Genomic DNA, 26301 nt, shown 5'->3' with positions numbered 1-26301 from the left:
GGAGGGCGCCCTGGTACTCCACAGGCTCCGTTACGGCAGAGTATTTATAGAACCCTCTCCACCATTCATCCCTCTGCATGGGTCGCGTCACACCTTGGATTAGGGGTTTATCCATTCAACTCATTACGTAATAGCCATGGATAACAGCTATTAAAACCATCCTCCTTTTAGGGGCTTTGGACCCTCTGCTATGGTTCTCAGTAGTCGTAGCTCTACAGAAATCCGTCATTTGCAGGCTGAGTCACCTTGCTTACTTTTACGTTTTTATTTTGGCCAATACCAAGACTCACAAGATTCATAATGGCCAAATTATAACAAACCGTTAAATAAGTACTTTCATCACAAGACCAGTGGCGAGTTTTTTTTAAATAAATGTTGTGCCTATCTACTGAAGATTACATTTTGTTGGCACAGATCTCATAGGTTCAAAGAATATGCCATCAGACGTCTGTTCTGTAGCAGTACAGAAAATATGTACGATCAATATATTTCTCTTAAAGCAAAAATAGAACCTTGCAGGAATTGAATGTTAAAAACGAAAATTTTGATGGCTTAATATTGAAGCATTTTATCCAAACGCTTTCAGGCATGTGTGTAACCAAAGTGATTGTAAAAATCATTTTCAGTAGTCGCTCGCAAGTTATTCCAGAAACTATGCAAAATTTCTACGTCACCGTGGTGCACCATGCTCCAGTTTGCAGTGACAATAGCAGGTTTTGATATGTTCCAGTCATGTCGCTTGAGCCATAGTTCTGATATCATATGAATATTAAACCTGGAACACGTACATTAAGAGTTGTCTTATCGTTTTCGCACATGCTTTTGTCGAATGAATCATGGTGCAATGTACACATGTTGCACGAGCAATGCGATTTCTACTGTTCACTGTGCACTACTTAGTGTGATTGTATTCACAAAGTTATGATATATACTAGCTTGTCATACACACATATCTTACGGTAGAATCGTAGGTGCCAATCCTCATCACGTTTCGCGTGTTATCATTCATTGTTTGTGGTGGGATTAAATGGTTTGGTGTAACTCTTTGAAGTCATTGCCGGTAGCTTTATTGTTGGAAAGTTCAGAGTGTAGGGTTCAACATTTCAGATGCTACTTGCTTTGTTTTTCTCAGTAAAAAAAGTCGTATAAATTACGTTCCAAGATTTAGCCTTTTATCGAAGACCCATTACTAAGAAGATTGGCATCTCTGTTATTTTTCCATATAAACGTCATGTGTCATCGTCAGCGACGCTGCTTTTAGCGAAGGTGGTAAATTTGGCACCTTGGCCGGCAGAGCGAGCTACCATCAGTGTCTGCCGAATATTGGCAGAGCTGCCAGTCTTCTTGTTACTTGTCTTGTTAGGGGTCTTCGCTTTTATTTAAGAACACTCATTGACCTACTATGTGCCTTCGAGGTACAAGTCTGGTCTAACATAGTCAGTCAGTCGTCGTGTGCTCAAATGTTGGATCTTATAGTCAATTGGATCGTAGCACTAGCCCCGCATTTGTCCTGTGCCCTAACAGATGACTGCAGTTCAGGTTTCGGAAACGAAACGTGGCACCTATGCTTTGCTTTGAACATTGTATTAGCTCTTGGGTTTCATCATGGGTGGAACTAAATTGACACCAATTTTTGAAGTCAGTTGCTTCAAAGCTTTCTATAATAAACTCAGCAACAACAACAAGTTAATTGCTTAGAAATGCATGAGATATAAAAATCTGATTTTGTCTTAAAATTTTCTTGGCCACACATTTTTATATTGTTTATTCTTTTAAAAGTTACATGATGACATTTTCATTTGTTTTTCCTTTCCGGTATGTTTCCAAAGTACAGAAGGGCAGAAACCGTACAGTCATTTTATTATAATCAGTAAAGCGCGAAATTTATGCTTCACTAGGCTAGTTTGGTTTTGTAGCACGTTCCTGGTTGTTTGGTCTACGATTGATATGCTTATTTTGCATGCCACATACAATCGACTCGATAGCAATTTTCTTCATCCGTTCAGTTGCGACTGACAAAAATGAATACAAAATGTTATAATACTGAAAAGGAGTTCCAAAAATAAAATGTTTAGATATCAATGTCATGAATCTGAGACCATTCGCTACAAGTTACGATACAGTAGAAACAAACAACATGGTATTTGACATCATTTTTGGGTTTTCAGTGAAATTCATATTACATTCACTTGAAAACAGAGGTTATGTGAAATGTAAAATATTCGATTCAATTGGAGAACGGGCCCATATCAGTATCTTATAGGATTGTATTTCATTACTTCTCGAATGCCGCCCAAACAAAGCTTGCGCCTCGATATGGCGGAAGCCGCAGCTTGATTAGCATATCGGATTAATTAGTGTTTTTCTTGTGTTTCTATTTTTTTTGTCATCTAGGTTTCCTTGTACGCGAGCTGTGTCGAAAAGCTGGTTGAAGGAGCACTGAAAGGCTACAATGCAACGGTGCTAGCGTACGGCCAGGTACGTACAATGTACATACGACCAGTGCGGATATGTGTACGAAATGATTAATTTACTTTTCACTTGACTTTGTCCGTCCCACACCGATCGCTGCAAAATGGGAGCTCTCAATATCTTATTTTCCTTATTTTTTGTACATTCATTCAGACCGGCTCGGGCAAAACTTATACAATGGGAACTGGTTTCGAACGAGACATCCCGGAATTTCAGGAAGGAATTATACCTCGTGCGGTGCGGCATCTTTTTGAGGGCATTACTCAGTTACAGGCGACACCCTATGACGATGATGGGGTATATCTTGGATCACTGCAGTTTAGTGTTGCGGCGCAATTTATGGAGTTGTATAACGAGGAAATTATTGATCTCCTTGACCCCTACAGTAAAGTATGGAAAAAACAAACTATAACACAATAAAGGCATATCTAATGCAAGTAATTACATTGACAGGGTCGAATATTCAAGATTCACGAGGATGCCAGCGGGGGTATTAGTGTTGCCGGTGCCACCATCAAGCCTCTATCTGGACCTCAAGATGCACTGCGCTGTTTGATGCAAGGTGCCTTAGCACGCACAACAGCATCCACTCAAATGAACGAACAATCATCCCGGAGTCACGCTCTCTTCACAATCCTAATTCGGCGTCAGCGGGTGATGAGTGCCGAAGAATGTGGCAATCCAGAAGGGGATTTGGAAACCCTGACATCGAAATTTCATTTCGTCGATTTGGCCGGCTCAGAGCGGCTGAAGCGAACTGGTGCGACGGGTGAACGGGCTCGGGAGGGAATCTCAATCAACTGTGGCCTATTAGCTTTGGGTAATGTAATTTCAGCACTTGGCGATAAAACGAAGAAAGTTTCACATGTGCCCTATCGTGACTCAAAGCTAACCCGATTACTGCAAGATTCGCTCGGTGGTACGTATTTACATCTTTCACTGCAATCTCAACATGTTTTAATGAACTCATTGATGACGGCCCGTTTTCTCCACCTCCTGTAGGAAATAGCCAGACTATCATGATCGCTTGTGTGTCACCGAGCGATCGTGATTTCATGGAAACGCTGAACACGTTGAAATATGCCAACCGAGCGCGCAACATCAAAAACAAAGTACAAATCAATCAAGACCAGAGCTCGCGAACGATCTCACAGTTGAGGCGTGAAATTGCCGCTTTACAGCTGGAACTACTCGAATACAAACAGGTTGGTGTTTTTGTCGTATTAGTGTACACTTAAATGGTTTTGCGGTTTTTCTTTGGTTTTCGCGTTTTGTACTGCGATACTGGGACATGTTGAGCATCTGTTCGACATCGAGCCGACTCATTGCGGTTGGGGCCCTAATTGTTCAATGAATACACGGAAAATATTGTTTTGTAAAATTTTGCACGATATCTTTAAATTATATATTACAGCACATTATTTTTTCTTTGTGCACAGGGTAAACGAAATGTCGATTCTGAAGGTAATGCAGCCATTTCGGATACGTTTCTGGAGAATGCGATGTTGTTGCAGGATAACAAACGCTTGCAACAGCGGTTGAAGGCGATGCAGGAAACTATCAATGCGCTAACGGACAAGAACGCCACACTGCAAGCACAACAAGCTCTTTTCGGTTGGTCTTCGGGCAGTACTGGCGGCAGTGGAAGTGGTGAACAGGAGGGCAATATAGGCACCGAGTCCAGCATGCAACAACTAGTGGCTGGGTATATCAGCGAAATCGAGAAGCTGAAGGCAAAACTAATAGAATCGGAGCAGATGTTCCAACAATTGAAGAAAGCGAATGTCAGTCCATCCAAGCTTGGACTAAAAGGCAATTACTCGTTTATCGAAGACTCGACGGAAACAGTTATTAATATGGCAAAACGTGAGTTGGAGAAAGAACGAGAATTATTAATGTCGCGATCCCTACCGGGTCTGGAAAATGACAGTAGTAACCAAAGTTTGGTGGACGGATCGGATAGCGATTCTGATACAGAGTCGGACGACAAGACTGGTGAATTGCAAGCTGAGATGAACGATATTAATTCTGACATTGAGATCAAAACTAAGTTGATTGAACAGTTAGAATTGTCCCGACAGCGAATGCAAGTTATGCGGCAGCAGTATGAAGAGAAACTTAATGTTTTAAATGCAAAGATTATCAACACACAAAAGGAGCGTGATCAGGTGCTGGCTAATATGAGTGGAACCGGAACAAGCGGAAGTACAGTACAAACCGACCGAATTCGCAAGGTGAAGGAAGAATATGAGCGGAAATTGTCTGACATGCAGAAGGAACTGAAAAAGCTTCAAATGGCCCAAAGAGAGCACCTAAGACAGCAACGCGAGCTACAAGCGCAAGATACTCAACTGAAAACTCTTCGTGGGGAACTGGGTGAGCTTAAGCAGATAAAAATTCGGCTTATGAAAAAAATTCAAGAGGAGAACAACAAACACAAAGAAATGGAGAGCAGGAAGACTCGTGAAATTGCCCAGCTTAGGAAAGAAAGTAGAAAGCAGGTGAATATAATCAAATCTCTCCAGGCTCAGGGAATCGCCAAAGATCAAGTTTTGAAACGAAAAACGGAGGAAGTTTCAAACCTTCGGAAAACACAACGAGGTATGTTAAGCATGAAGGCCGCTGGGAGATGTCCACCCAAGAAATCAGTTTTAACTCAGAATACCAAGAATTTAAAAACCAAGTGGGATGCACTACAACGTACTATCACGCGGGCGGCCAGAAGCCGACAGGTAGTACTGGAATTAGAAAGAGAACTAGAGCGCTTATTACAAGAGCGAGATGGATTAAGTCGCGACTTAGCAAATGTGCGTTCCCGACAAGGTTTGGGAGATGTCGCCGATCTTATATCCGAGGAAGACACAATCATGGCCAATATGAATTACATTCAGGAAAATATCACCCAGATTCAACATTCCATCATGGAATTAGAGGAAGGCAAAGAATCTGCAACGGAGCAAATACATCTACAGAACATTTTGGAAAACATTCACTCTGTTGACGAGGCCAAATTTATTCTAGAGAAACTTTGTGGTGCTACTATTGCTCAGGTATGCGAATCAGCTCTAACGCAGACAAGGTTGAAAGAGCGCGAAGCCTTGTTGAATGAAGTTCAGCAGGATAGCAGCATACAGCAGCAGCTTTTGCAACATATTCTCGAGAGGACACCGGCCGCGACGCTATCCGATACGAGCTTTAGTTCGGGCCAATCCAATAATTCTACTGCCGTGATGAGCTCTATGCTGCAAGCAGTTGCACTATCCAACGGACTGTCGCAAGCCAGCGACAACCGAGCGGAAATGTCCAGGGAAAGTAACACATATGTGATCAATTCGGTCACAAGAAGCCCGTCCCCAAGCAGCAGTACAGAACTGTAAGTAACTAATAGTCTTTTTTATGTGCCACGTTTTTTGGCCTTTAATCTAATAGTAACTACCTGATTATTCGACAAAAAAAAACTAATGTTCAGATAACACTGATTTCTTGTTGTCCGGTTTGGAGTTTAAGAATCAGAGCCAGTTCTTGATTTCAATAAATGGCCTGGAGTACAAATGTCAATCCCACTTCTTCAGATTTTTGGCTATTTTTCGGTGTCTGGCATTGTGCAATATTACATTCAAAAAAATCGGCACGTCAAGTTTAGGTGAAAACATATGAATTCTCATCCATCGCACTTTTCATCTAACGTTCACGTGAATTATTGGTAGCTTGTACTTATACTAACCGGTTTACGTGCGATCGCGGTAAATTTCTTCAACTTTCCCATTAACTAGCACGAGAATTTCATGTAAGTTGCTGTACAGAAGTTTCCATGATTTTTAACGGGGATGCGACGTGTCAATTTTTTCGAGTGTAGGGTTGTAAGTCCAGTTCGGAGAAATTATTTATCATCTAAATCATTTACCATTGGCGTAGGACTACGTTAGGCAGGTTTGTGCGCGAAAAGCGTAAAAAATTTCACCCAGCTTGGGTTAAAAGCAGGCTTTATTTTCAGTAGATGCTCATTTGACTGCAGCGCCTCAACGGAAAAGAATTCGAAAAAGTAGTGTAAAAGGCAATTGTAGAGCTAATTATTATCTACATTTATGTCGAAGAAAGTATAGTTCTATCTTTTGTATTTACGGCGCTATGAGGCTGCTACCCCGTTGGTAGCAAAAAGAGCGCTCATTTGGCTACCAACGCGGTAGCAGGTTATTAGAGTACAGGACAATTACGAGGTTAGTGAACGATCCTACTGACTCTAGTAGCACCGGCCAGATGAGATTCTAACATACGACTGGCTTGTTAGACCAGCATCGTATCTCGAAGCTAACTAGGCGTGTTTTTATGACGATTTTTTTTAATATCCTGCTTTACCATAATATGTAGTCCTACGTCAAAACCATTGTATTGGTTAAACATAATGTACTTATACTAAATTTTAATTATGATTGTTTGATAGAATTTTAATTATGCTTTATTGGTCCTTATCGATCATAACGAATCCAGGCCTAGAATTGAGTAAAACTTTGATATCAAGATAGAAGCGTAAATCTTTCACACTATTGTAAAGAACGTACCGCTCGAGCCACACATGCCGATAGATCTGAGTCTCCAGAGTTAGAATTGAGCAACATTTTGAAACTTTTGATTTTTGTTTCTAACACAAAGTTTTATTGTAAATATGCTAGCACCTTTTGTTTATCTAATGTACCACAGGAATTTTCGAATTATTTCGTTCTACATTTGTACTGCAAACTTTACTCTTTATTTTAATGTGGGCTTACACATTTATTAGTTGCAGTGGTCATTTCAGTTAAATATTAAATAACTGGGCAGTATATATTTGATATATGTTAGTAAACAGGAACTAATAAGTCCCTGATGCAGAATGTTTTCATTTCGTTTAAAAATGTCAAGAAACTAATCTAATCAAGTTTCATTTTTAACCTCTAGCCGAAGTAATAAACTCCAAGTCAGTAAAAGAATCCGCAAGAAGAATTACCTGTATGAAGCCATCATTTCTACTAATGATTGACTGTTGTTTATAATTTTACGTTGTCATTATCAATCAAATTTTATTCACTTAGTTCAAAATTATTGTTTTATTCTGAAACCGGTTTTGTTAATTATTTACTTTAGTTAAAAGAAATTTTCTTTTCTTTTCCCAAACTCATCCAATTCCTTTTCGTTCCGTTCATGAAATCCTTCGATCCGTACCATTTGCTCTAACGTAATCTCCGATTGCCCCTTACTGTAACCTCCTGAACCAATTTACAGCGATAACGATAACATTGTCACCTACAGAAACTCCTTCAAGCTAAGACGAAGGCCCACCGCTGGTCAAGAGCCGCTGCCGTACGGGGACGACACCGGTTCTCCGTCCGCTGGCAGTAAGCTTGAAAGGGTGGGTATTTGTATTTATCTTGAGGATTCGGCAGATGACGATGACACGATAAAACGCTCTCCGCAGGACGAGCATGGCAGTGGTATGTCTCGTTCGTACACAACCGCAACCGAAGGATCACATATTCCGGTGGCCGTGACCAACAATAGCGGCAGTGGCAACAATGCTACTGGTACAAGCGTTGCAGGACGCAGTTTTATTCCGCTCTCGCGTGTTCCTAGTGCCCCTGGCTCGTTAAAGTAAGTATTTGCCGGTTATGGCCTGACATGCTGCTTATATTAATGTGTTGAAAGTGTGTTCATAAATAATCTATATTCTATTATTTTGCTGTCGTTGATAATTTTCCGAAACAGGACAGTTGTCGAAACGCATAACACTGCATGGGAAGCTTTCAGCCAGTCACTCGGTTGTTCGCAAAGATTTGTGCTCCGCAGTGGTGCGCTGTTGAAAGACCCCTAAGATCACGCTTCCTCTATCTTCTATTAAATCCTTGTCGCCTGTTTACACGTGCAGAAAAATACTGCTTCTCCTGCTGGATATGGTCAACCAATTAAGCCGTTTGCTGCCGATTCAGCCTTTCCTCGAGTTTAAGAATATAGTGGAGTCCGCAGTGGTCAACATCGTGGAACCGCTAATGCCCGCGGCGCTGCCGAATACCGGAGAGGACAGGCTGCTTCGCTGAGTAATTTCAATCGGTTTGTGTTGCTCAATTTTTGGCCGGTGTTTGCACTAGCCTTGTGATGGAGAGACTGTTACTAATCGCTCGAAATAGAATAGATTATTCAAAAGAGAAAGTCAAACTATCGATTAGATTGTGTATGTTTTAAATGTTAGGCATATACCAATGGCACTCAGGGACGACACAGTGCATCGTTTCAAAATTTAATAAACTACTAACTCTAGCTATCGCTAAGTACTAGAGAAGCGAAACAAGGTAGTTTCAGCTTAAATTACGACTTCTCAGAAAACGTCTTAAATATTCTAAAATTCCCAGAAAGAACCTTCAATGTTTTACAAAACAGTAGCCGTCTGGTGTCGACACCTTCGAAAGTTTTCACGTAATTGTGCATGTAATAGGTAAAATGTGGTAAATGTGGTTTTAAGAATACGTGCCTGAAAAATTCTACGAATATATTTAAGTACCAGCACAATTTTTTTCATTGAAGCTTAGACTTGCTCAGAAATTTCTGCTTTTCTAGTTTGCATTTTTAGACGATAAATTGATCTAAAACTTAGTGTCTGGTTTATGCTTTTGAAGGCTATGTGTTTGCAAAATAGTAGTGCTGTCGTTAATTACTGTCGACAGATTAATAATTTTGTAGGCTTGCAAAGCATAAAGATTTACTCTGCTAGCATGCTGCTTGTCCTTATGACTTATATAGTATATATGTGCATGACAGTCTACGTTTAAATTCAATGTTTTCTTTTATTCCTATTTTACAGAAAACTTTCCGTACGAATGAATTCGACTGCATTTCTTTAGTTCGTAGCATTGTGTGATAACGTTTGAAAATCTGTTGTTGTTTTCTAGAGTATGCAAAATAAAATCTGAACTACTAAATATACAATTATTTATGAACACATTCAACCATTAATATCTTGACAATTATTCACTCTTAATAATCACTTCTCATACTGACATAAAACACACACACATAATACATATCGTACATTTCATACTCCATACACAGAGGGCTACAACCAGTGCCAAGTATATCTCGTCAGAACAGCACTGCATCTCCGCTGCTGGCACGGAAATCATTCGACCCTGCTCCACCATCACCTCGAATCTCTAGGCGGACATTCCCGAGCAAAGCTTCACCTGGAATGTGAGTATGAACTTCTCAGGTCTAATTAAACTAGCCACTATCATGGACATTGGTCATAGAAACATCATATTTTGGCTGTACTTATTTGTTTAGATCTAAATTATTTATTCAAAACTTTTGAACAATCATAGTTTTATGGATAAAAAGGACGCAGTGTTGTATATACATCTGCTTGTAATTCTGCCTGTACATATTTACAGCGGAGTGATAGACGAGCATCTGTTCAAAAACTCAGCAGTTTTCCTGGGACGTCGATATCCGTAGTTAACAATCAGCTGTGATTTTTAAGACGATAATACAAATAATAATTAATACACAGTTTAATCAGCAATCTTCATAGAATATTCCTTAAATGTTTGTCTAATATCAGTAACAATTGTTGCAATTGAAATAAAATGTTTTATCGAATACGTTATTAAGCTACGTTCACTTTCACCATTCATACGATTTTCACGTAAGATTGTGATGTTAATTTTTTTAGTTATAACATAACAAGGTTATTCTGTTGTTATGCAAGCAATTATATGTTTTCTTCGTTCGTCTGTTTTCATCTGAGTTTGAATTAATGTCTCTACTATTTTGCATTCCATAAATGCTGCAACCAATGCGCCATAATTGTTGTTTGCTGCAACTAACATCACAACACTACATCTCTACACTTCGCCATTTACCTACAAAACACCCAAATGCTGACTCGCTTGCTTGATAAACGGCTAACCTGCAAAACTACTTGTGTGTTGTGACCCGCTGCAAAATATTATGTGCATACGACAGTGAGGATGCTAATGACGTACCAACTTCACCGCCGGTTTATCGTCGGGGAACGTCTCGTGAAGAAACTGGCGATGTATTTTCACGACTTGGAGCTGGTACACAGGATCCATCACCTGGTGGCAACATCAAGGAGTATGCTGGAAAAGTAATGTGGAAGCAACTAGTTCTGTAGTCGCTTTGCTAATTTATTACCTTTGTTTTCCAGCTAAGAGCCGGCGCTCCACTAATATGCACTCATGTTGTTGAAGGCCACAGTAATTCAGTATTGTCTATCAAGGTGTCTGATCAGACACTATTCACAGCTGCAGCAGGTACGTGTCCCATCATACGTTTCTTTTCTTGAAATTGAACGTTTAGTTATTTAATTAATAATATTTATACAGATCGAACCGTCAAAGTTTGGGACTTAAGAAGTGATTCATCACCCACCTGCCTGACGGGTCATCTTGGACCTGTTGCGTCAGTCGAATGTGATCGTACCAACAACATGCTGTTTTCAGCATCAGGAGCCTTCATTAAAGTGTGGGACCTTCGGTATAGCAATATTAAGCCAATTGTAACGTTATGGTACGTTTCAATTTACGCTATTAACAAAATTCATCCATTTGTAACACCCATCATTTATTTGCTAACAGTTCCTCTGGATCGATTCTTCCCGCAAATGCGTCGTTGTCTGACCTAACGCCGGGTGAATGTTCTATCACAGCCCTCAAGTTGGGTGCCTCAGGCAAACTATACACGGCTGCATCAGATAAAGTTCGCATGTGGGACCTGCGGACGTTTTCCTGCCTCGGTCGACTGTCTGGCGGTCATCAGGCGGCCGTTATGTGTCTCACCGCATGGGAAGGTCCCAATAACACTGATCTGGTGGCAACCGGCTCCAAGGACCACTATGTCAAAGTTTTTGAAGTTAATTCAATCGGAGGAAATGTTCCGCCATTACTTAATCTTGAACCACCCCATTATGATGGAGTGCAAGCACTTGCCGTTGCGAAAGATGCAACCGGTGTCGATGCCGAGTTATTTTCTGGGAGCAGAGATTCCGGCATTAAAAGGTGGGATCTGCGCAACGGAGAACTCAAACAATCGCTCAACAACGCCCACAAAGGGTGGGTCTCAGGAATGGCCATCTACGGGGACATTTTGCTGTCTAGTTGTCGTGGTGGCGTTATTCGTCTATGGAATGTTAAAAATTGTGATAGTTTAGCCGAGATGAAGACGGATCAATCAATTAACGATATTGTCACCAGCGACAATCGGGTATTCACAGCATCCAAGTAAGTAAAATGTTGAGTTGATTTTAATTTGCGTCTTCCGAAGTTTTTTTTTTACAAGTCTAATCATAGATAGAGAATCATTTACGATTTCTAGGTTTATATTTTTCTCATTTGGTTTCGATCGTTCAATTCACTCATTCGGCAGAGCACCATACAGAACATGTGCCAATTTGTGTTCAATTGTTCGTTTCTTTTTCTTCTACTTCCATTTTTCCATGTTTTCATACTATAGTACCGGTGAAGTTCGGATTTGGAAACTAGCTAGTTTCTTTTTGGAATCATTGGGCGCTGGTTCTAGCGGTAGTTTCACGGGTAGCGGTCTCAGGCAGAAATGATGATACTAACTTCTACCAAAACAGCAAACCTAACTACTAATTACTAAGCCACATCTTGTAACTTTTGTGAAACTATCAACATGCTTGTGCTGCTTTTATTCCTGACAGTGATAAAAAGCAGTTTGTAAACACTAGTTGCACCTAACAATGTAATGTATTTGTGGGATACTTACTAAACTCAACAATGTAATGCTGCTAATTAGGCTGCTACCATGCGTTTCTAAATGATATTTTCTGTGATTTTCTATTGTATTGCTATTTACTTGCGTATTTATTTACAATAACATGTTTATTTTATCGTAACTTAAAAGCACATTTTCTCAGTTTTTAAAAAGCTAGTCTAGTTTGCATACTTTTGTACATGTAAGTAAATAGAAAGAATAATTTTGAAGGATTAGGCAGCAATGAATAAGCTGACAGGATGGATTGCTAGATGAGTCGTGGTGACAGCTTTCATATTTGATGCATGCGATTGACTTGAAATGTTTATACTCACATTTTTATATAATGGGTTTTACATATCGAAATACTTGTGCTAAGTTTTTTCAATATATTAAATAGTGTTTCGCAATGAACATAATAAATCATTGTATCTTAAAGTTTCTCAAACAAATTTTTCAATCAGCAGTAGTGTGTGCATCAATAGCTCTAATTTATGCTCAAACCGCTTATTTCAAGCCTTTTCAAGAAGTTACAATGAATAACTCATGAAAATTAACATAAAAAAACACATTGAAAAAATGGTCATTATATTGCGTACTTTTTTCATACCCGGGGCAAGATGACCCTGGGTAAAAATAATAAAAAGGCATTAAAACGACACATTTTTTCACATTTGGATTGCCTTTACTTAACTTTAACAAGCTTAATGCTATAATAAAATATTTCTACAGAATTATTCATAATTTCATGATGTAAATCGGTTTCCGAAGTGTTAGAGGACCCAGCAAATTCATTGAGGGACATCCTTCGGATTTTTAATCAACTCGAATAGGCTTTACGCTACCAGAAAATGTTGAGACATAATCACTCATTGCATGAACGATTGCCGAGAAAAATCTAGTAATCCATCCTATCAGTTACACATAAATTAGCTAAGCCAGTTCTACAATATTGACTGAAATTAAACAGGTAAAAACAAAGCTGATTAACGAAAAGGGTTTGAACAATGTATAGAAGGTTTTCTCTTCTATACCTGATTAATTGATGTTGCTAAACTATACAGGGTAGAGTATAATAATAACGATAACAGACTAAGCTTGGCAAACAGCAGAAAAGTTTGCATTAGGAACACAATAAATCATTGTATGTTCACAGAGGAGCATGAAAGTTTAATTTCTGTAGAAAATTCGGGTTTTAATTGGCAGTAGCTTGTTTCATTTTCTCATACATCATATATTTTATTAGTAATTTTTTAGTTTAATAGTTTAGTCTGTTTTAACGAAAAAAATAAAAAATGCTCCATTCATCTATGCTAATGCAACAAATATTACAAATTATTGAATGTTTATTTTAGACACCGAAAAAGATCACAAATAATAATCTAAATAGGTCTAAAATTGTAATAGTTGTAATTGATTGGAACAGTTTTCTAATTTTCTCGTAAATTCAGAAAATCTTCTATGATGTTCAAGAGTAATTTATAATTAATGTATTTATTTTTCGTTTTTTTTTTATTTCAAATTTTCAATAAGGTTATGGGCAAAATTAACGATATGGATAATGTTTTTGGTTTGGGTGCTAGAGTTAACAGTATTCTTTTTCTGCCCACTGAATCACGTCGGCGGTCGAAGTTTCTGTTTACCTAGATGCTGATGGAATACATTATATACTTAGTGAAGGGTTCCGTAAGTTGAAAGGATGTTTTGGATTGCTATTTGTCTTAAACATACGCTTGTTGATAAAATCATAACCTTGATTCAGAATCCATCGTCGCTAAAATGAGTATTTTACATGTGTTCCATTGCGTTTCTTTTGTCAGAGATGCTCCGTCAATTAATGCCATGGTAATATCTTTCAAGTGATACTCCTTACATTTTCATTCAGCTGCCTATAACAAACATTATCGCTGATACATTTTTTCATTCATCATGCGTTTCATCCGGATGCAAAAACTTCTAGACAAGCCGAAATGTTTTCTAAAATCACAGATTGGCAGGACGAACATTTACCTGATATTGATAATAACGATCCTTGTAATCAATGCAGATAAATGGCTCACTGAACTAAAGTTGTCAATAAGCTTATATAAAAAATAAGCTGATTGGGATACATCGATTCGTACTGAGCCTTTAAATCATAATAATTAGCTCATCGTATGCCAAACTGCCGAATTAAACTTTTTTTAATTAACGATCTTCTCATTATTTTTTAAATTTTGTTTTATAAAAATTACGTCATACTGCAATCGTTTTAATGTGTCGCTTTTGTCTTTTTTTCTTTAATTGCATTGTTCCAATCTTCTTCGCACCGTTTTTGTTTTTCTTTTGGCCGCAAACACTTAATATTCGCACACTGTTCCCCACAATTACCTTACGGTCTGTGGCCACAAACCATAGTGATGGTAAGGTACGGCTATGGCGTGTTTCTTCCGCCATCCGGAGGCTCAGTGCCGAGAATAGATGACGCCAGAGTACGGAAGCGATGCTGGATCGAATGTACTACAACTACAGCAACAGTATGCGGAACATTCATTCACTATCGTCTTCCGTGGGTCCAAGTTCAGGACCCGGATACGTTACAGCCGAACAACCCGTGGCAGAGGGTAGTAGGCGACCATTGATTACTGCACCAGCTATCCCAGTTGGGATTGGGAATTTGTCGTCCCAATCTTTTACTTCACCATCATCATCGACATCTGCATCGATGCGCAACAGTAGACTGTACCGGAGCCTAAATCATAATTACCTTGGTGTACTGAGTAGGGTAAACAACAAAAGGTAGTAGTGAAAGCGCAAAATATTCCATCTGGAAATGCCTTTGATTTTATATGCACAAGCAAGACTCGAATTCTCTAAAATCGCCAATTAGATAGACTTATTAGCTACTAGGACATATATCGTTTCACAGTGTGCAGGGTTTTTATCGACTTCAAGAAAGAGTCGATTTCCAGTGACTTTACGCAAGAGAATATCGATTAATAATAGCTTTAATATACTCGATTTTTCCCTGTAATGGGATAGAAAGAATCGGATTCCCACACCACCTAATTGGAAGACAAATCTTGCCTTGAACCTAATAGTAATATAATACGTAACGACATCATGTTTGTACATGACTTAGCGTTTCCGTTAAGATTAGTAATATAGCAACAAATTCATAATGTGGGACCCAATTCCCACATGTAACGATGAAAGACAATTATTTCAGTATTCTGCGTATTCAGTCCTGCTACCTATAAATGCATCTCTTCTTATACAGTATATATCCAGTCTTCGAAATCGAACAGCAGTTAAGGCATGAGTTAAAAAGGCCCAAATTCGATTGGTTGTGATGTAGTTCATAAGGGTGATATAGAGATATGTTCTTATTTTAATTAATAAGCAGTTATCATTTTGATTTGTTTTCTATATTTTGTTTCATTCTTATGTTTTTGAGTTAAGCTGCTGCCCTTATATTTGTGCATATTTGTTTAATAGAATAATACTGCTAGCAAGTATTCCACTACAGCTCAATGTATTAGGTTGATGTTTATTACAATTATAACGTTTTTTAACTGGATACCTAACTTTTAGGCATATCTTGATTGAAAAATAATTCAAACTGTAATCTTTACTAGAGTAAACAATATTAGGAGTTGCGAAACTTTGAAACTAAAATTGGTTTTAACAAACATCTAAATACCTAGCATTTGCGAAAGCAAGAATATAATATTTATTTACCAGCAGAGGCACTGGTATCAATTACTAAACCTGTAACGTTCGGCACCAATAAAATGTCTATTGTCCAACGTATATCAAGCACATGCGGTATTTCGTTCAATTAATCTAGAAATTGTGTATTTTCCTTTTAATCCGAAATTCCTATTCTGTGGTGCTGCTGGAAACCTAACTAAAAAAAGTAGGATAGCGAAAGATATAGTCTCCACTTTCTCTAGCTCAATAATAAACCCTGAATTAATTTATTTTTTTAATAGTACTTTTTACAATGTTTACGGTAGAAGAAAGTAATGAAACAACAGAGATGATAGTATCTCAGGGGAGACAAGGCTTGGAGGAGAAAGAGTGGGAAATTGGGTAAGGGAGGTGTAAGATTCATGGCTGCGAGTGGTCCAAACTGCTTCGATCACGTGTGGCAGTGGTACAGACAGATCCCACATCGACCAATGCATAAGCGGAGAAGAAGTAGAATCAAGCTCACAAATTGTCCAGTTTGGTCCAAAGTTTTCCGATTCAGATTGCAGAGGTCGAAATAATACACACCGTAGTAGTCGAAACAACGTTTATTTCTCGCGCAACATATGAGCCATTCCGAATTATAGTGGTCTATTGACCATTCGGCAAATTTTACAAGAGATGTAATTGTCTAAAAAACTATAAAAAATTCTATTCAATTATTTTCTCCAAACCAAGTATTCTAATGGACAGGGTATAAAGGGATTCAACATGGGAATACATAAAAATCTCAACATTTGTTGAAATATGCGATTTATTCATACCAATGAACCTAGACCACTATATGATTTCATACACATATATTTTATCTGTAAACCTCAAAATGTTCCGCCACATAGTGGTCTATATCCAAGGGATTTGTCTATAACTGTTACAAATCCCCCATAAAATGGGTATAGGTGAAATAATATGATGATTGAATATGAAATATCGTATTCTGATGGTTCTGATGCCATTTTGCAACCAAAGATGACGACTTCTGGGTTTCGGAAAATGACCGCACATGACTGGAAATAATTTAGACATTTATTAACATTAATCCATCTGACAACAGCGTTTACATGATTAATGCATCTATCTTCTATCTATCTATCTATCTATATAAGAGCCTTGTCTGTAGCCAAAACGAGTGGCGCAATATATTTTCGTGGTAACAATCGCCCACATTAAGCAGACTCAAACCAATCATACCAGATTGCATTCAAGACGGGTAAAAGTATCGTGGTTGCACCTCATTGAGTTACATAGCGTTAGCGTTACGTAGCGTACCTTCGAATTGCTCTCAATTAGACGCGTGGCGACGCACGCGGGCTACAGATAGTACTTAAATAAATGTACATATCAACTAGATTACGTTTAAATTTTGCAAGCGGTATCTAAACCAATTAACAGAACAATTAAAATCAAAGTGACTATATACGCGTTTTAATATACAACACATAGCTGTAATTGGCTCATTTTGTCCGTAATCGGTTCTTCTGAAATCCGGTCGAAGAAATTCAGCGCTGCGAAGGGCACGTGGAGCAGCGTTTATGTTAATTTGAGCGAGAATATTTGGAGAGTCCAATTCGCCCAACAAAACTTTCCTGACGAAGAGTATCCTGTCGTCTCAATGGGTACCGTAAAAATTACCTTTGAACTGCTTCTAGTCTGAAAGACCAAATTCCAGTATAAGGGCTTCAAACTACAGCTGCGTACTCTAAGATAGACCGTACGATAGAATAATACAAAGCACGTAAACAGTACGGATCTTTGAACTTTTCAGACACTTGAAATATAAAGCAGAAATTGTGATTGGTCTTGGATGTAATATAGGAGTATTGCTCTCGAAAGTTGAGGTTCGAGTCGGGTATTTAGCACTCCTAGATCTTTAACAGCATGTACCCTTTCTAAGCGCTCATTGCCGATGTAATATCTCCAAGTAATGCGTCCTTTTTTACGGTTAAAGGAAATAACCGAGCACTCGCACTTGCACACGCTAATAGAAAGTTCGTTCTTTCGACACCACAAAGATATCGATGAGCTTTTGCAACTTTTGGCAATCTTCAAATAATTTGACCAGTACGTAAATTTTCAGGTCATCAGCGTAAAGCAATCTACAATCTCTTGGAATCACAGTGCACACGTCGTTGAAAAATAGGGAAAACAGTAGGGACCCAAGATTGCTTCCTTATGGGACGCCAGATTGATAACAAAATTCACTGGAGGATGCGTCGCCAAATTAGGCTGGTTAAAGTCCCCAAAAAGCAAATGATGATCGTGACTTTCCAAGGGTTCGAAAATGTTGTGTACGCATTCAATATATCTATCAGTGCAGTTAGGATCGACAGCATATTCAGGCGGCAAATAAACTACTTCCATACATACATTAGCAGTAACAGTAAAGATACGCACCCACAAATACTCTAGATCGTCACCAATAAATACAGCTACGCACTTTGAGCCCAGCTGATTTGGTACTGCAATGAGAACTCTTCCACCTCTTTTTTCCCTACGATACACGGGGTACCGATAGCCGAAGAGCTGTGTTGAAAGAATTCGCTCATTCAACCATGTCTCGATAAGAACAATCACATCGTATTGAGCATCTAGCACAGCCAAAAAGAAGTTATCAACCTTGGTACGAAGCCCTCTAGTGTTTTGATGATAGATACGAAAATCACAAGCAGGAACATCCATATTTGCAGGTCTGCAATCGTCCCAATGATTTTCTCCTAAGTTCATCGGATGCGGATTGGTGTCGTCAATTCCAAAATTCCAAGAATATCTGTGTCCCATAATATTCCCAAAATCCGCGACAATATAGTCATTATGTTCCAAACCGAAATTTCAACATTAAAAAAGCAAGTTGGAAACCTACTTTTTTGAAATTGCTATTGTTTGCAGAATACATTTATGCATAAATCTCATTTTCGATAAAAATAGTCAATAGACCACTATAATTCGAAACGGATCATATGAAATGGTCTATGTGCAAATGAGAGATTCTCTTCGTGTCTCCTCGCTTTTGTTTACCATGACGACATAGAAGTATTTCAATGCAATTTTTCTTAACCAATAGTTAGCTAATAACGCCAGCAACCGTTTCATGCAAAATTGATTCAATCAACATTTGCATCGCCGTGATAAACAAAAAAGGTTGAGAGGAGACGCAAAGAGAGTCTCATTTTCACATAAGCCCTTTTCACCTGTTGCGCTAGATGACAACACCCCATCAGCCATACATACGTTTGCCATACGGACGGTTGCCATACGTACGATTGCCACACAGACGAATGCCATAATGAATATTTGCCATAATGGACGGGAGCCATAATGTACGTTTTCCATAATAAATATTTTTGGTATGGAGGCCCAGAACTACACTTCGACCAGTTCGAAGCTTAAAGGACCAGCGCGACCAAGTCGCAAGAGGCCTAATTCAGTTAGATTAAAAACGCGGCGTTGCCCTGAATCACCTAGGCACAGGAATGGAAAAAAATCGCTTCTAGCGATCAAGATCAGAGAGCCGACCAGATTTATATTCATTGACATCACTTCTTCTAAGCGACAAACACTTTGTCGCGATCCGTACAGATTATGATAAACCTCATGTGAGATCATGTTCATTGCATGATAGCGTTGAGAAATATAACAGATACAGCCGTTGCCTGCGGCCGGCTCGCCCTGAATCACCTAGGAACAGGAATGGAAAAAAATCGCTTCTATCGATCAAGATCAGAGAGCCGATCAGATTCATATTCATTGACATCACTTCTTCTAAGCGACAAACACTTTGTCGCGATCCGTACAGATTATGATAAACCTCATGTGAGATCATGTTTATTGCATGATAGCGTTGAGATATATAACAGATACAGACGATTGGTTGTGAACATCGTATGAATCACAATACAAACAACATGTGACCTTTTTTCTCGCAGCTAGGTAAGATGTAACACTGTGATCGACTGCTGAGACTGTTTAGAGAACAAAATCTTGTGATCAACGCTAAAGATTCACTGTTTGTCATGATCTGTACGGATCGTGATCTGTGCGTGTGGCGATAACTCACAGGTTTTATCAAAATCACTGATCTTCCATCCCTGCCTAGGAAACGTTGAATATATGGATTATGGCAAACGTACATTATGACTTCCGTTGATTATGGAAAACATACATTATGGCATCCGTCTGTATGGCTCCCGTCCATTATGGCATTCGTCTATATGGCATTCGTACACGGAGAATAAAAATGTAGTTTCAACCATATTTACGGTTGTTTTACGCACAAACAAAAATTTCGTTTTGTTTCAAACTGAAATGTATGATTGAAATGGAAATATTTATTGTTATATCAATGTAAACTTCAAATTTGAAAATACTTTACTTTTAATTCAAAACTGTTATTTTCTTGATTCAAACAGAATCTCGTTTTGAAACAACAATATTTTCAGGTTATAAATATTTTATTGAGGCTTATAGCAACAATCATTTTGTTTGACGCAAACTGGAGCTTTTTCGCTCCGTGTACGTATAGAAACCGTCTGTATGGCTATCGCATTTATGGCTGACGTCCGGTCACCGCTCTAGATTTATGAGGTGTTGAAATATTCCAAGTAACAATTTCAGGCTGATCAAACGCTTTTTTAGCTGATTTTATTCAACCTGTGGGTGAACTGTGGTTTAGGTTTAGATATAAAAACCTTTTTTTGACTATTAAACATATAAATCTGGTGATTTTCTCAAGCTTCAGGCTTGTTTATAGCTGCTTTCGAAGTTGCGATGAAGCTTAATAGACGCTTTTGCGCGCTTTCAAATAGTCAATTTACGCAATGCTGCCAGCCGAATTGCGAAAATGATATTACATAATGTGTGCTGTGAGCCGAATGAAAACTTGGTAGTAGTTTGTAAAGCCAGTTTAACATCCTTAAGCAGCCTTCAAGTACAGCACTCGTTCGCTAATTGCACGAATGAGGCGATGCGATTAGCGAATTTCGTTTTTTAATTGCACGATAGTTGCCAACATTTATTGTAAAACGTGATGGTAAAGAACTCTTCACATGCATTCACACGTACGCTAAATTTTGGGAAGAACATCTGAATTTTTACAAACGAACTAAAAGCTTAATGAATATGTGTTCAATTAGTCAAAGTTTAGCCAAATTTGCATGAATTTGTTTGTAATGTATCTATGTAAAGCCTGGTATCGACCTGAAAAGAAATGGGCAAAAAGATAGGCCAAGAAATGCTAAAGAAAAGATTTTCCGTTTGCGATTTCTATACCGGTATGGACCTCACAAGAAATATTGTTTCATTTTCAGATGGCGCAGTTTTACATGCAAGTGAATTGAAACGTCACTTTTCCGTACGGAATAATATCCGGCGCAATTTTTACCACAAGAAAAAATGACAGATAATTGCTTGCCTTGCAGTTGTCAAAATTTCTTCGGTAAATAGTAAGATTTTTTCTTGAGCTGTTTTCTTTTCAGCTGGATACTAGGCTTAATGCAGAGATAGAGAGTTTGCATTCGGCAACGCTGCATTTTTGTTTATAGCAACCACCTGGCAAACCACGTGTAGCTTGACAGATAACTGTTTTTTAGTTGCACGATCGTGCAACTAGCGAACGTGCAATTAAAAGACGGTGCAGTTAGAGGACGTGCAATTAGCGCACGAGTGCTGTAGTTTGAAAGCTGTGAGCCTAATGAAAGCTTCTACTCTACACTTTAACACTAAGCAGCCGTAAAACGGCTTGATGTTTATGGCTGTTTAGAATCGGATTGTTTTGCAGAAAAATCCTCTATTTAGCCTGTTTATCAGCTTTTGAGAGAGAGCTGGTTTGAAGAACTTAAAGTAGTTTAAACATCGCTCAAGTACCATTTAAGTGCTTATTTTATGCCAGTTTGATTGACTTAAATCAACCCGTAAACAGCAATTGTTCTTGCTATTCAGCTACCGTTGTTACTTGGGAACGTTTAATGCAGACAGAGAGAGAGAGAGAGAGAGAGAGAGAGAGAGAGAGAGAGAGAGAGAGAGAGAGAGAGAGAGAGAGAGAGAGAGAGAGAGAGAGAGAGAGAGAGAGAGAAAGAGCCGAGTGCACCAAATTGTCCATGTGTTCGTCCAGTATTGAAATACTGGGGTATAAAGCGAAAGCTGAAGATGAAGAGAACAGTCACCAGCGACATTGGTCAGATGAGCAGTTCGAGGTGCCGGCTGGCCGGGGCCGTGACTGAAGAGGGTGTGCACTGGCTAACGAGGGGTGTCAGCAGTTGGTTTTTTCATGCAATGTAACATTATTTCCTATGTTTTATGCTTAGAAACAGTTTCGATTAAAAAATTAATCAATGCGGCACACTTTCCGGGATGCTTAGTAATCCGGGACAACTCATTTAAATCCGGGACAGTTCCGCATAATCGGGGACGTCTGGTCAGCCACCTATACCAACGCCATCTCTTATCCCAATTAGTTTAGTTGGCTTTTTGATAAAATAACAGTTAATTTATTTGTTTTATTTTAGGGTTTTCAGGTGTGATGATAAGGAATTCTATTTTTATAATATTTTTTAGGAAAACTCACATGATATAAATTTTTGAGATACGATGGTGTGATGATAAGGAATAGAATTTTGACAATGCCGTGTGGACGCATGGTTTACTATTTTTACTGCAAAGAAACGGATATTTCTGACGTAGGCAACATAAAAACAAATAGCACTTTGGTGAAACCCGTGAAACATCGATACAATAGACCGTATGAATAAAAGAGTACGGATTTTACTACGTTGCGGAAATTTGACAGAAAACCCATGGAAAACTGTCAATTTGCTGCAACGTAGTGAAATCCGTATGCATTGTGTTTGGGGCTTTAGAGCAAATGCTCCCATACGATTTAAACGGGGAAAGCAAAGCAAACTGTTTGACACATACGACCTAATATTTTTGTTTGCCGGAATGTTTGCCGTACTCACACACTTGATGACACATAGGTATTTGCTTGGGTATTTGTTTTACTCTTGGTTTTCCCACAAACTAATTTGTAGCGGTTTTACTGTTCAAAAGTTTTATCAACAAAATCGTATTCCTGGCAAGACTGGTAAAACAAACTCGAACGTATTAACATTTGCCACAAGGGCCAACCATTTGAAGAAACGTCAAAGTCGAACATTGAAAAACAAACGGTCGTGGTCGATGCAAAACCGGTACGCGGAAATAACGAGCGATAGAGGTTTAAGTTGGTTGTGTTGTGATTCGTTGTTAAATTTGAATCGGAAAGCAGTGCTTTAGAATATCTTAAAATGTTCGAAATAATATCTTGTGCAAAAGATACCAAATTGCACACGTTTCCGGCCTTCGAATTATTGTGCTCTAGCGCTCATGTGAATAGCAATGGAAGTGACTGCCAGTTTTTTCCGGGTAGTAAGCTATTGCTTCGATCTAACAAAAGCTGGGGTGTGGAATTGTTGCGGATCAAAACTGTGAACGGCAAATGTATGTATTTTACTATTCTTTTGGGTAACAAGTAACTAGAATTACACTTGTAGCTACCGTTGCAAATGTTAGAAAAACCACCGTTGATAACCTATACTGTGCTGCTTGTCCAAGAACAGACCGGGAGGATATTGCGCTGGGTTTGACATCCGGTTCGATTCGTTTCATGAACTACAAAAAGTCATCCATAACCAAACGGCTAGACAGCGAGCGTATCGCAAATGGAGTAACCTTTTTGGATTTCAGTGCTACTGATGATTTCCTTGCGGCGGTTTATGAAAACGGAGCTGTTAATATCTATGGGATTAAAACTAATAGTCGTCTGTCCACAATGAACTTTGATAAACAGTAAGTATTCGATACTAAAACTCATATATATTTCAAAGCCGTGTTATCGTAATATTCTAATTAATTATTTTACTTTTTCCAGGACAACAAAAGCCCGCTTCCACCCAACCAAGCGATTTTTACTTTCGGTTGCTTCCTACAATGGTGCTGTTGTGTTATATGACACGCAAACCAAGAAAATCGTTTTCAATCAGACGGAAGCGCATTCTGCGCCCTGTCGGGATATAGCAATGACCGCCAGCAACCCTGATGCTTTGTTTAGCGTTGGTTATGATAATATCATCAATATCTTTGATACTCGTAAGAAAGCTGTCGCATCGCAAATCTCCTCAAACTATCCATTCGAATCGTTGGCACTATCGGATTGTGGAGGGTACTTTTGCGCAGGAAACCTAAAAGGTTGCATTTACGGCTATGATATGCGCAATTTGTCAACGCCGCTCAAGACTAGTGCAGTGCACGACAGTATTGTAACAAGTATAGCTTTTGTGCCCAAAACGTTAGAGAAAGAAAACAGTCACGTAAGTTTTGAGCCATCGGTGTCGTCTTCTAAATCAATGGAGAATACTATAAAATCTGCTATAATACCGACGGGGGTAAACAACACATCATCTAGTTCCATAATATCTAGTGGAGGAAAACCAGAACATGACAGTTTCATGGGTGAAATAGATCAGTTTCTACAGCGTCGCGATTCAATGGATTATGTTTCAAGGCTGAGTTCTTCCTCTAGACTTAGTACCGAATCTCGCGCTAGTCTCAATATGGGTGGAAACAATATGATGGGTTTTCTTGATGATATTTCCGACAGCAATATGGATGTTGACCAGACGGATACTGTTCTCAGCAATGCCAATCAGGATGAAGGCTATGTCAACGTAAATCGTCTAATAAAACGAACTTCCATCAAAAAGCAATGCTCGGTAGATCGATCTCAACGAACAGCAGCTAATTTGGAAAACATCCGGGAAGAGTCTGATATAGATAGCAGTCGTGCTTTAATGGAGATACCTTCTGAATTAAATGCTAAAAGACAAACTCAAAAGCACACAGAAGACTCTCCGAAACGGCTATCGCATCGTCATAGCATTAGTTTAGAGAATAAAGAAAACCGTCGCATAACATTAGAAGCCACCTCAACTCCAATCGCTGCAGACTCTATCATTGCAAATGAAATACCGAAAAATTTAGCTTCGACCGATACTTCGATGCCTGCTAATATCCAAGCCGCCTTTCAGGAATTGAAATTGGAAATTTCTAGTCTTCGACAAGAGCTTCGCGAAGAAATGAAGGAACACTTTTTCCAAAATCGAGTTGATCGAAAGTACACGGCCCAAGCTACACGCAGTCATACTTGGATGGGTACGTTTAACCTGTGGCAGGAGACTCAGAAAAAGTTGGACAAAATCGATGAGGTCACACAAACCGGATTTGGTTTGTTACTAACGAATGATGAGTTTACCCAACGCTTTATGGCACTACAGCGGGAGAATGAATTGCTCAAAAGGCGGCTAGCAGAATTAGAACAACCAAGTGCAAACCCATAAGTGGAGAATTTTAAGTGGCGCTCAAAATATTTGAACTGTTGTGTGATAAGTGGATGTTTACTGTTAGTGACTAAGTTTTTCCATTTCTAGGGTTATGCTGATACCGAGCACAAATTATTTTTATTTTTGCGGTAGCTTTCACATGTACAAATTATGGAGTAATATATGTTTTGAAAACAATAAACAGATTCATTTAATGTTTTTTTACGCTTGATAGCTGAGTAAGTAACTGATATTAAACTGATATGAAAATATTAAGTAACTGATATTTGAATAGCATTTCGATACATTTTATACATTTTTATCTACATTTTGAAGAAAAAATATTTGGCTTAATCTTCGTTATTAACCGTGCGGTTAATCAAAACATATTTAAGAAATAATCTTCGTTAGAAATTGTTAACTGAAATGGCTAACGTGAAATATTAAAAAAAATTAATTGTTATGGGAGGATTTTTTATCCATTTTTGCCGACTATCTGTAGCCAGGGATGGCATGCTCAATTGTGATTCGATTTTACTAATTCCAACCAATTATGTATGAGCCACTCTTGTATGTATGGGGACTACCACCTATCGCAGCAGAACAACTGTCCATAGCAATGTGCTTATCTGACAAGGGGAATTGTATACAAACATAACCATTGGTCACGTTCACCAGGTCCTGTATGAAGGGCCAAAAGGGAATCGGTTGGCAACCAACATCGCTTGCACGTACCAGGGGTGTTTAACGGGAAATTAGCAATCATTGACTTTTCGGCGGAGAGCCCAATTTCGGAAGCAGTTTTTGGGCCCAAAAGCGGGGTTCTGTTTGTAAAAATGTAAATACTGCATTCTTCTTGCCAATCTGAACACAGCGAATATATTTTTATAAACAGAACTTTTGTTTCAAACAAAAAAACTTTTGAAATTGGCAGAATCGATGACTGCTAATTTCACCTTAAGAATCTCCCTCCAGAAATTAGATCGCA

At 38.7% G+C, this 26301-nt stretch overlaps 2 protein-coding genes across 3 annotated transcripts in view; both read left to right on the top strand.

Moving 5' to 3' along the window:
* The window catches only part of LOC128741119 (kinesin-like protein KIF21A), a 60412-nt gene extending 44681 nt beyond the window's left edge, over nucleotides 1–15731 (top strand). Inside the window, exons 3-15 of one of the 2 annotated variants that reach the window (XM_053836698.1) lie at nucleotides 2395–2478; nucleotides 2626–2862; nucleotides 2926–3391; nucleotides 3475–3677; nucleotides 3912–5845; nucleotides 7732–7858; nucleotides 7925–8097; nucleotides 9550–9687; nucleotides 10462–10606; nucleotides 10667–10772; nucleotides 10845–11028; nucleotides 11097–11738; nucleotides 14632–15731. In XM_053836698.1, coding sequence (XP_053692673.1) covers nucleotides 2395–2478; nucleotides 2626–2862; nucleotides 2926–3391; nucleotides 3475–3677; nucleotides 3912–5845; nucleotides 7732–7858; nucleotides 7925–8097; nucleotides 9550–9687; nucleotides 10462–10606; nucleotides 10667–10772; nucleotides 10845–11028; nucleotides 11097–11738; nucleotides 14632–14698 — 4506 coding nt within the window. In that variant the 3' untranslated portion in view covers nucleotides 14699–15731. Of the gene's footprint in view, nucleotides 1–2394; nucleotides 2479–2625; nucleotides 2863–2925; nucleotides 3392–3474; nucleotides 3678–3911; nucleotides 5846–7731; nucleotides 8098–9549; nucleotides 9688–10461; nucleotides 10607–10666; nucleotides 10773–10844; nucleotides 11029–11096; nucleotides 11739–14631 lie in introns of both variants that reach the window. The other variant, XM_053836696.1, reaches the window with a different exon arrangement.
* A 7491-nt stretch (nucleotides 15732–23222) lies between these two features.
* LOC128743195 (uncharacterized) lies at nucleotides 23223–25432 on the top strand. Its single transcript, XM_053839723.1, has 3 exons — nucleotides 23223–23436; nucleotides 23490–23784; nucleotides 23867–25432. Exons 1-3 carry the CDS (start codon nucleotides 23244–23246, stop codon nucleotides 25329–25331), a joined length of 1953 nt encoding a protein of 650 aa, XP_053695698.1. The 5' UTR covers nucleotides 23223–23243; the 3' UTR covers nucleotides 25332–25432.
* The last annotated feature ends 869 nt before the right edge of the window (nucleotides 25433–26301 follow it).

This window comes from Sabethes cyaneus, chromosome 3 (genome assembly GCF_943734655.1).
Source record: "Sabethes cyaneus chromosome 3, idSabCyanKW18_F2, whole genome shotgun sequence".
NCBI lineage: Eukaryota > Metazoa > Arthropoda > Insecta > Diptera > Culicidae > Sabethes > Sabethes cyaneus.
Note: the sequence above shows the minus strand (reverse complement) of the source record. Positions and strands in the feature narration are given on the sequence as shown.

Coding starts and splice junctions, on each gene's coding strand:
- LOC128743195 (XM_053839723.1), top strand. CDS start 23,244: ATGTTCGAAATAATATCTTGTGCAAAAGATACCAAATTGCACACGTTT. Junction 23,437..23,489: donor CAAAACTGTGAACGGCAAAT/GTATGTATTTTA, acceptor TTACACTTGTAG/CTACCGTTGCAAATGTTAGA. Junction 23,785..23,866: donor ACAATGAACTTTGATAAACA/GTAAGTATTCGA, acceptor TACTTTTTCCAG/GACAACAAAAGCCCGCTTCC.